At 39.2% G+C, this 11,767-nt stretch overlaps 1 protein-coding gene across 2 annotated transcripts in view; it reads right to left on the minus strand.

Annotated features, from left to right (window-relative positions):
• Positions 1 to 11,201, minus strand: part of LOC122915029 (meiosis 1 associated protein) — a 72,474-nt gene extending 61,273 nt beyond the window's left edge. For both annotated transcript variants that reach the window (XM_044261491.1, XM_044261490.1), the window contains exon 1: positions 10,940 to 11,201. In XM_044261491.1, coding sequence (XP_044117426.1) covers positions 10,940 to 11,179 — 240 coding nt within the window. In that variant the 5' untranslated portion in view covers positions 11,180 to 11,201. The remainder of the gene's footprint in view (positions 1 to 10,939) is intronic.
• Positions 11,202 to 11,767: the final 566 nt, after the last annotated feature.

Raw genomic sequence — 11,767 nt, forward strand, 5'->3', positions numbered from 1 at the left:
TTCACCAGTTAATAGACATTTAAACTGTTTCCAGTTTGTGGCTATTATAAATAATGATGCCATGAACATTCATGTAAATGTGGGTTTCTGTTCATTTCTGTTGGTTAGATTTCTGGGAGTGGAACTGTTAGGTTACATGGAAGTTGTATATTTAACTTTTTAAGAATTTGACAAACTATTTTCCGAAGTGGTTGTATCATTTTACCTTACTGTTAGCAATGAACTAGGGTTATAGTTTCTTCCCATTGTCACCAGCACTTGGTATTGCTTGTCAGGATTGCCTTTTTCATTGTAGCCATTCTAGTAAGTGTATAAAATCACCTTTGTTTTTCTTTAGCTTTTTATTTTGAAATACTTACAGATCCACAGAAAGTTGCAAAATTGTAGAGAGGTCCTATGTACCCTTCACCTAGTTTCTTCCAGTGCTTGCTTCTTACATAACTATAGCTCAATTTTATTTTTTTATTTTTTATTTTTTTTTTAAGATTTTATTTATTTACTTGACAGAAAGAGATCACAAGTAGACAGAGAGAGAGGCAGGCAGAGAGAGAGAGAGAGGGAAGCAGGCTCCCTGCTGAGCAGAGAGCCCGATGCGGGACTCGATCCCAGGACCCTGAGATCATGACCTGAGCCGAAGGCAGCGGATTAACCCACTGAGCCACCCAGGCGCCCTATAGCTCAATTTTAAAACCAAGAAATTGACCTTGCTACAATGTTTGCTTTGAGTTCTATGCCATATCACCACTCCTGTAGATTCACATCTTGCTAGAGGTCTGTCAATGTTAACTGATCATTTTGAAGAAATCAGCTTTTTGTTTCATCATTTTCCTTTTCTCTGTTTTCAATTTTATTCATTTATATGTTTTATTATTTCCTACCTCCAGCTTACTTTGGGTTTTTGTTCCTCCTTTTCTAGTTTCCTGAGGTGTGATCTTATGTTACTGATTTTGAATTATATATTTCCATTTCTTTTTAAAAACTATTTATTTATGTATTTGACAGAGAGAGAGAGAGAGAGAGAGAGAAGGAGAGGGAACATAAGCAGGGGGAGTGAGAGAGGGAGAAGCAGGCTTCCTGCTGAGCAGAGAGCCCCTTGTAGGGCTCGATTCCAGGACCCTGAGATCATGACCTGAGCTGAAGACAGACACTTAACGACTGAGCCACCCAGGTGCCCCTATATTTCCATTTTTAATGTAAGCATTTAGTGCTATAGATCTCCCTCTTAGCACTGCTTTAGCTGAATTCCACACATTTTGATATGCAGTATTTAAATGTTCATGCAATTCAATATATTTTAAAATATTCCCTTGCCATGTCTTCTTTGATTCATGAGTTATCTGCAAATGTGTTATTTAGTTTCCAAGTGTTTGGAGATGTTACGGTTATGTTTCTGTTATTGATTTCTAGTTTGACTCTACTATGTTTAGAGAACAAATTGTGTATGACTTCAAATTCTTTCAAATTGGTTGAAGATTCTTTTATGGCCCAGGATATGGTCAATAAGTGTTCTGTGGGTGCTTGAAAAGATTGTGTATTCTGCTTTGTTGAGTGGAATATATATAAAATGTTGATTAGATCCTATTGGCTACTTGTAGTTTTTTCTCTTCTGGTCGTTCTATCAATTGTCAAGAGGACATCTGAAGCCTCCAAGTTAAATTGTGGATTTGTTTATTTCTTCTTTCAGTTCTATCAGTTTTTGCTTCACATATTTTGAAGCTCTTTTGTTCAGTGTGCACACATGTAAGATTGCTATTTTTTTCTTCTTGGTTTGATTCTTTTATCACCATTTAATATTCCTTTCTCTACCTGATATTCTTTGTTCTGAATTCTACTATATTAGATATATTAATAGAGCAACTTCTGATTTGTTTTGGTTAATGTGTCAGGGTATATCTTTTTCAACCCTATACTTTCCAACCTAATTCTGCTGTGTTTGAAATTAGTTTCTTATAGATAGAATAGATATATAGCTGGGTCATTTTCACCCACTCTGCCAACCTATGTCTTTTAATTGATATACTTAGACTGTTTTCATTTAATGTAACTATTGGTATGTCAACCTGCCAATTTATTTGTTGTTGTTTTTGTTTCTCTGTTCTCTTTTACCTATCTGACTGTGGGTTACTTAAGTTTTTTAAAGAATTTTTTAGAATTCCATTTTGATTTATCTCTAGTATTTGAGTGTCTTTGTATTGATCTTTAAGTGGTTGCTCTAAGTGTTACATTATATATATATATTTTATGTAGAAGGTCTCTTTACTTTTCCCTGTTTATAATGCAATTATTTTAAATATTTCCTCTATATACATTAACATCCACATCAGACAATGTTACAAGTTTTGCTTTAACTGTCAAATATATTTAGAAAACTCAATAGAAAGTCTATTATATTTATTTATATTTTATTATTTCCATTGTTCTTTCTTCCTGGATATCCCAAGATTTTTTCTTTTATAATTTCCTTTCTGTTTCAAGATCTTCCTTTACCATTCTGTTAACGTAGGTCTGCTGATGACAAATTCTCTTAGTTTTCCTTTATCTAAGAATATCTTCATTTCTGATTCATTCCTTAAGAGTATTTTCACTGGATACAGAGTTCTATCAAGGGTTCTTTTAGCATTTGAAAAATGTGAAATGTGACATTTCCTCTGGTCTCCATGGTTTCTGTTGATAAAAGCTATTGTTACTTGATTGTTTTCCCCTTATAGGTAAGATGGCAGTGCTCTGCTTTCAAGAGTTGGCCTTTAGTTTTTAGAAGTTTGGTTATGATGTGTCTAAGAACAGATTTATTTGCATTTATCCTCTTTGGGCTCACCAACCTCTTGAATATCTAGGTTTATAACTTTTTACAAATTTGGGAAAGTTTCAGTGATTATTTATTTAAATATTTTTTCAGCCCCACCCTCTTCCCCTTTCCTCTTGAACTTTGATGATATGAAATTTAGATCTTCTGTTATAGTCTTACACGTCTCTATGGGTTTGTTCATTTTTTAAAGTCTGTCTTCTTTCTCTTACTCAGATTGAGTAATTTCTTCATGTTCACTGATTCTTTTCTCTGTCCTCTCTATTCTGCTGTTGAGCCCATCCATTAAAGATTTTTGCTTTTTAAAGTTTGGTTATTATATTTTTCAGTTCTAAAATGTCTGTTTGGGGGTACCTGGGTGGCTCAGTTAAGTGCCTTTGGCTCATGTCATGATCTTGAAGTTCTAGAATGGAGACCCATGTAGGGCTCCCTGCTCAGCTGGGAGTCTGCTTCTTCCTCTGCCTGCCACTCTCCTTGCTCCTTCCTCCCTCTTCACTCACTCTCTCAAATAAATAAATAAAATCTTAAAAAAATAAAATATCTACTTGGCTCTTCTTTTTTTTTTCTTTTTAAAAAACATTTTATTTATTTATTTGACAGAAAGAGACAGTGAGAGAGAGAGAACACAAGCAGAGGGAGTGGGAGATGGAGAAGCAGGCTTCCTGCTGAGCAGGGAGACTAATGCAGGGCTTGATCCCAGGACCCTGGGATCATGACCTGAGCTGAAGGCAGATGCTTAATGACTGAGCTACCCAGAAGCTCTTGGCTCTTCTTTACCCTTCCTTTTTTTTGGTGAGACTTTTTATTTTTCCATCTATTCCAAGAATGTTCTTAAGTGCTTGTTGAAACATTTTTACAATGGTTGTTTCTGGTTTTTTTTTTTTTTTCCCAGATAATTCCAGTATCTGTGTCATCTCAGTGTTGGTGCCTGGTGTCTTCTCATTCATGTTGAGATTTTTCTGGTTCTTTTTTTTTTCAAGATTTTATTTATTTATTTGACAGAGAGAGAGAGACAGACAGAAAGGGAGACATTAAGCAAGCACAAGACGGTGGAGGCACAGGCAGAAGGAGAGGGAGGAACAGGCTCCCTGATAAGCTAGGAGCATGATGTGGGGCTTGATCCCAGGGCCCTGGGATCATGTAACCTGAGCTGAAGGCAAACACTTAACTGACTGAACCACCTAGCCACCCCTTTGGTTCTTGATATAACAAGTGACTTTTTATTGTATTCTGGACATTTTGGGTATTACAGAACTCTGGATCTTATTTCAATCTTCTGCTTTAGCAGGCTTCCCCTGATACTGTGCTAATGGGGGAAGTGAGCCAGGTTGGAGTGTGACTCTGGCTTCTGATTCTGAGCCTAGAGGGAAGGATGCCTTGTTACTTCTGGGTGGGAATGGAAATTTAGGCTTTCTACATGGTTCCCACTGACACCCTGGGATGGGGAAGTTTCATTACCATCAGATGGGCATAGAAGTCCTGGGTTTTCACAGTTTGGGACAAGATGTCTATAACTTACAACAGTAGAAACAGTAGGTTGGCAGCAGACCTATCCACAGAGACCTAGCAGGCCAGAAAGGACTGGCATGATATCTTCATGGTACTTCATGGTACTAAATGAGAAAAATATTCAACCAAGAATACTTTATCCAGCTAGGCTGTCACTGAAAATAGAATGAGAAATAAAAGAATTTGCAAACACCAAACTAGCCCTGCAAAAAATATTGAAAATGGGTCCTCTAAGCAGAGAGAGCTCAAAGGTAACATAGAACAGAAAGGAACAGAGGCAATTACTTCAAGCAATACAATCACAGTAAATTCCTATCTTTCAATAGTTACCCTGAATGTAAATGGGCTAAATGCCCCAATCAAAAGATACAGGGTATCAGATTGGATAAAAAAGCAAGACCCATCAATATGCTGTCAGCAAGAGACTCATTTTAGATGCAAAGACACCTCCAGATTGAAATGAGGGGGTGGAAAACAATTTATCATGCTAATGGACAACAAAAGAAAGCTGGCGTGGCAATCCTTATATCAGACAAATCAGATTTTAAACCAAAGACTGTAATACAAGATGAAAGAGGACACTATATCATACTTAAAGGGTTTATCCAACAAGAGATCTAACAACTGTAAATATTTATGCCCCTAGCATGGAAGGAGCCAATTACATAGGCCAATTAATAAGGAAATCAAAGAAACACAAATAATACAGTAAGAGTAGGGGACTTTAACACCCCCCTCACTGAAATGGACAAATCATCTAAAAGATAACAAGGAGGGATGCCTGTGTGGCTCAGTCATTAAGAGTTCGCCGTTGGCTCTAGTCATGATCACATTGAGCCTGCATCAGGATCCCTGTTCCATGGGAAGCTGCTTCTCCTTCTCCCACTCCCCATATTCCCTCTCTCACTCGCTCACTCTCTCTGTCAAATAAATAAATAAATAAATCTTAAAAAAAGAAAAAAAAGATCAACAAGGAAATAAGGGTTTTTTTTTTTTTTAAAGATTTTAGTTTTTTATTTACATGACAGAGAGAGGAAGATCACAAGTAGGCAGAGAGGCAGGCAGAGAGAGAGGGGGAGGCAGGCTCCCCGCTGAGCAGAGAGCCCGATGCGGGGCTCAACCCCAGGACCCTGAGATCATGACCCGAGCCGAAGGCAGAGGCTTAACCCACGGAGCCACCCAGGTGCCCCGGAAATAAGGGTTTTAAATGACACACTGGACCAGATGAACTTCACAGATATATTCAGAACATTCTATCCCAAAGCAACAGAATACACATCCTTCTCTAGTGCACATGGAACATTCTTTGAAATAGATCACATCCTGGGTCATAAATCAGGTCTCAACTGGTAGCAAATGATTGGGACCATTCCGTGCATATTTTTGGACCATAATGCTTTGAAACTCAAACTCAATCACAAGAGGAAAGTTGGAAAGAACTCAAATACATGGAGGCTAAAGAGCATCCTACTAAGAATGAATGCGTCAACCAGGAAATTAAAGAATTTTAAAAAATCATGGAAACAAATGAAAATGAAAACATAGCTATTCAAAATCTTTGGGGTGCAGCAAAGGCTGTCCAAAGAGGGAAGTACATAGCAATACAAGCCTTTCTCAAGAAACCAAAAAAAGTTCTCAAATATACAACCTCACCTTACACCTAAAGAACAGCAAATAAAGCCTAAACCCAGCAGGAGAAGAGAAGTAATAAAGATTAAGCAGAAATCAATGAAATAGAAACCAAAAGAACAGTAGAACAGATCAACGAAACTAGGAGTTGGTTCTTTGAAAGAATCAATAGGATTCATAAACTCCTGGCCAGATTTATCAAAAAGAAAAGAGAAAGGACGCAAATAAATAAAATCATGAAGAAAGAGGAGATAACAACCAACACCAAAGAAATACAAACAATTATACTAACATATTATGAGCCACTATATGCCAACAAATTAGATAGTCGGGAAGAAATGGATGTATTCTAGAGATGTAGAAACTACAAAAACTGACCAGAAGAAATAGAAAACCTGAACACACCCATAACCAGCAAGGAAACTGAAGCAGGAATAAAAAAATCTCCCAACAAACAAGAGCCCAAGGCCAGGGTTCCCAAAGGAATTCAATCGAACATTTAAAGAAGAATTAATACCTATTCTTCTGAAACTGTTCTAAAAAATAGAAATGGAAGGAAAACTTCCAAACTCGTTTTATGAGGCCAGCTTTACCTTGATGCCAAAACCAGATAAAAATCCCACCAAAAGGGAGAATTACCAATCAATATCCCTGATGAACATGGATGCAAAAATTCTCACCAAAATACTGCCAATAGGATCCAACAGTACATTAAAAGGATTATTCACCACGACCACGTGGATTTATTCCTGGGCTGCAAGCTTGGTTCAACATCCATAAATCAATCTACTTGATCCATTACATTAATAAAAGAAAGAACAAGAACCATATGATACTCTCAATAAATGCAGAAAAAGCACTGGACAAAGTACAGCATTCTTTCTTGATTAAAACTCTTCACAGCATAGGGATAGAATGTAGATACCTCAATATCATAAAAGCCATCTATGAAAAAACCTCAGGGAATATCATTCTCAGTGGAGAAAAACTGAGAGCTTTTTTCCTAAGGTCAGGAACACAGCAGGGATATCCATCACCACCAATGCTATTCAATATAGTACTAGAAATCTTAGCCTCAGCAAACAGACAACAACAACAACAAAACCAAAGACATCCAAATCAGCAAAGGAGTCAAATTCTCACTCTTTGCAGATGATATGATACTTTATGTGGAAAACACAAAAGACTCTACCCCAAAACTACTAGAACTCATACAGGATTCAGTAAAGTCGCAGGATATAAAATCAATGCACAGAAATCAGTTGCATTTCTATACACTGACAATGAGACAGAAGAAAGAGAAAGTAAGGAGTTGATCCCATTTACAGTTGCACCAAAAACCATAAGATACCTAGGAAAAATCTAACTATAAATCTTTTTTTAAAAATATTTTATTTATTTATTTGACAGACAGAGATCACATGTAGGCAGAGAGGCAGGCAGAGAGAGAGAGAGAGAGAGAGAGAGAGAGAGAGAGGGGAGGAGAGAGAGAGAGAGAGAGAGAGAGAGAGAGAGGAGGAAGCAGGCTCTCCGCTGAGCAGAGAGCCTGATGTAGGGCTCAATCCCAGGACCCTGAGATCATGACCTGAGCTGAAGGCAGAGGCTTTAACCCACTGAGCCACCCAGGTGCCCCTAGGAAAAATCTAACTAAATATATAAAGGATCTATACTCAGAAAACGATAGAATACTCATGAAAGAAATTGACGAAGACATAAAGAAACAGAAAAAATTTTCCATGCTCATGGGTTAGAAGAACAAATATTGTGAAAATGTCTATGCTACCTCGAGCAAGCTACACATTCAGTGCAATCTCTATCAAAATACCATCAACTTTTCCCACAGAAAAGGAACAAATAATCCTAAAATTTGTGTGGAACCAGAAAAGACCCTGAATAGCCAGAGGAATGTTGAAAAAGAAAACTGAAGCTGATGGCATCACAACTCTGGACTTTAACCTCTACTACTAGACTGTAATCATTAAGACAGCATGGTTCTGGCATAAAAACAGACACATAAATCAATGGAGCAGAATAGAGAACTCAGAAATGACTCTCAACTCTACGGTCAACTAATCTTCAACAAAGCAGGAAAGAATATCCAATGGAAAAAAGACAAGTCTTTTCAACAAATGGTATTGGGAAAATCAGAAACCACATGCAGAAGAATGAAACTGGATCATTTCCTTATACAATACACACAAAAAAAGACTCAAAATGGATAAAATGTCTAAATGTGAGATAGGAATTCATCAAAATCCTTGAGGAGCACACACGCAGCAGCCTCTTCACCCTTGGCTGCAGCAGCTTCTTCCTAGACACAACACCAAAAGCAAGGGAAGCAAGGGCAAAAATTAACTATTTGGACTTCATCAAGATAAAAAAGCTTTTGCACAGCAAAGGAAACAGTCAACAAAACCAAAAGACAACTGACAGAATGGGAGAACTTATTCACAAATGACGTAGCAGATAAAGGGTTAGTATTCAAAATTTATTTATTTATAAAGATTTTATGTATTCACTTATTTGACAGAGAAAGAGAGAGAGAGAGAGAGCGAGCACAAGCAGGGGGAGTGGCAGGCAGAGGGAGAGGGAGAAGCGGGATCCTGATGTGGGACTCTATCCCAGGACCCACGAATCACGACCTGAGCGGAAGGCAGATGCTTAACCAACTGAGCCACCCTGGGATCCCAGTATCCAAAATTTATAAAGAACTTATCAAACTCAACACCCAAGGAACAAATAATCCAATCAAGAAAAGTGCAGAAGACATGAACAGACATTTCTACAAAAAAGATATTCAAATGGCCAAAAGACACATGAAAAAGTGCTCAACATCACTCAGCATTGGAAAAATACAAATCAAAACCATAATAAGATACCACCTCACACCAGTCACAATGGCTAAAATTTAGTCGGAAACAACAGATGTTCGTAAGGATGTGGAGGAAGGGGAACCCTCCTACACTGTGGATGGGAATAAAAGCTGGAGTTGAAAATAGAGCTACCCTATGACCCAGCAATTGCACGACAGGGTATTTAACCCAAAGATACAAATGAGTCATCCAAAGGGGCACCTGCACCCCAATATATTGTGGGTATGTCCACAACAAACTTTGGAAAGAGCCCAGATATCCAATGTCAGATGAATGGATTCATCTGACAGATGAATGACATCACCCTGCCTTGGAGGTAAAAAGGTACCTCATGTGGAGGCCGCTTTTGGGTGACAGGCTTGAGCAATGGAATATAAAGTGAGGCAAAAGGGCCCACATAGATCCCAACCCTTGGCTGAATACAGGCAGGTCTATCAGGAGATCCACCTCAAAATATCCATAGGCCATAACTGACAAATGGGCTACTTACAACTAGGCACAGTTACCAAAAACAGGAAAATTTTATACAACACCATACCTCCTCACCTTCCTGCTTTAAGTATAGTCCCACTCACTGCCTTCTTGCTGAAGTCTCTCCTTTTCTGTCCTGCTCCCCGATCCCTTGCGGACATATTCAATAAACTTCTATCTCCTTTGTTCTGTCTCCGGTGAATCCTTTCACAGCCCATGCCCACTTCCATCCTCACCGCCCATGCCCACTTCCACCCCATAGGTTTGCTTCACATTTGGGGGTCCCCATACGACTGAGACAGACACCACACCTTACTGCAGCTCCCATAGGGCCTCAAATCAGTCTCCTCAGACAACACCTCTATAGGGAGGGGCAGAGATATACAGTTAATGTTGGTAGGTGGGTAGGAGTCCAGGCTCTGTTGTTGTTTCCATAGACCCTAGAGGGAGGAGGTCTTATTCCCACCAGGTAGAGATAAAAGTTGTGATATTCCACTAGGCCTTCTCTGACTATCCCAGCAGCATGGTGACCTTAGGAAAAGGATGCACTAGAACCTCTAAAGTCTTTCCCATCCCTGTGATTCTGAACTTTAAATAAGTGAAGATTTGCATTTAAAAAATATTTTTTAGTGATTTCTTTGAGGAGGAGGAGAGACAGTTGTCTGAAAAAGCTTCATAAAAGCACCCCCCAACCCTGGGCCCAGCATTTGCCTTCTGAAATCTTGGGAGGGTTTTTCACCTGAATCCTATAGGGAACTGTAGAGTAAATACTTTCATGTGTCTTCATAGTTAGACTTTCTGATCAAAGAAAGCTAGAAATTCGGTTAAAGGAAAAGTCTTGTAAATTAAAGGGTGATTTACTAGCCAGAGGCCTCTGAAGACACTTGACTTAGTTCCCTGTATTTGCTTTTCAGAGGGGGATGAAAGGAGTGGGTTGCTTACATTCCAAAGGACTGTAAATGCCAAGGTTTCTCTCCATCTAAGGAGTGGGACAGGGCAAGATGTGACCTATTTTTACTCTCAGATTAATAATTATGGAGTTCCTCTTCTGCAGTATAAACTGTGGTGTCTCTCTCAATCAGATGGGGGCCCCCAAATATAAGGACGACAATCAGGTGGAAGCCAAGCCTGACACTCAGGTGAGTCAGAAAAAGGAGACAGAAGTTTATTGAATACACCCAAAAGGAAGCAGTGGGCAGGACTGCAAAGAAGAGACTGACTGCATGGAGGCAGTGACTGGGGCTGTACTTAAAGTGGGAAGGTGAGAATGTATGGGGAACGTGAGGATGTATGGGTGTTATGGAATCTTCCCTTTTTTGGTAGCTGTGCCTGGTTAAGTAGCCCATTGGTCAGTTAGGGCTTATGGATATTTTGAGGTGGGTTGTCTGATGGGCTTGTCTGTTTTCAGCCAGGTGGTGGCTATGGGCCCTTCTGCCTTCATCAACTTTCCATTGCTCAAGCCTGTGGCCTAAAAGCAGCCTCTACATAAACCCTTCGTGTGCAGGATGACATCTGTCTCTCCTGCATTGCCTGTGGGGTATTGGGCGTGAGGTATGAGCATAGTTATTACTGTAAGTAATAATAACTGTGATCTCTGCCCCAGAAACCTCATATTTATTTTCAGGATAAAATGATCAAATATAGATATACTCACCACAAAGGGAAGGATACACTCGTGCTGATTTTGTACCACATATAAGCTGAAGAGGGACATGCGGCTGGGGCCCATCAAGCTGCAGGCTAGAGAGAAAAAGTTCTGCAGAGCCTCACAGAGGTTGGAGCAGGTGTCAGCCCAGGATGGTAGAGTAATCTGCACAATGAGAAGCCTTGGAGGTTGCTGGTAAATCTGCGTGGGAGTGGTGGGTCCTTTACCAGTGCTTCGCCCATGATACATGGTAACCAGACCAGAGGTGGAACTGCAGCCGCTCCCTGGATATTCTCTATACCTACAAGGAAGAAAGAGAAATCACTGGCTTTCATAAAACTGAATTATGCTTGGTTGAAATGATGAACATAGGCTTAGTGAACTGAGTCTAGAAAGGAGTCAGACTGGGTACTAACTCAAGTTCTCTACCCCATCTTAACAGCTCCCAAGGGATCTCCATATTTACCTGTAATGTAAGGCTGAGAGTGCTTGCACATGCTGAGTGGAACTAAACAAAAAGAGACACAAAGGCCAAATTACAGCCTCAAAGTATATGCTCTCATTAACTTTATTTCTTTTTCAGGATTTATTGTACTGTATTCTATAATTTGTTTCTACAACTGCCTCTCCCACTACATTGTGAGCTTCCCAAGACTAGAGAACTTGTCTTGTCAACTTTATCTACCACTCTTTAGCACAGTGTTTATTTGGTACATAATAATTCTTAAAAATAAAAATATGATCAAGTTTTCTCCCACAAGATCCATTCAAGACCCTTTATGACTTGACCTTCAGCCTTACTTAAGGCTATTCACCTCAAGCTTTTCATTGACTAAA

The sequence above is a fragment of the Neovison vison genome, chromosome 8 (genome assembly GCF_020171115.1).
Source record: "Neovison vison isolate M4711 chromosome 8, ASM_NN_V1, whole genome shotgun sequence".
Classification (NCBI taxonomy): domain Eukaryota; kingdom Metazoa; phylum Chordata; class Mammalia; order Carnivora; family Mustelidae; genus Neogale; species Neogale vison.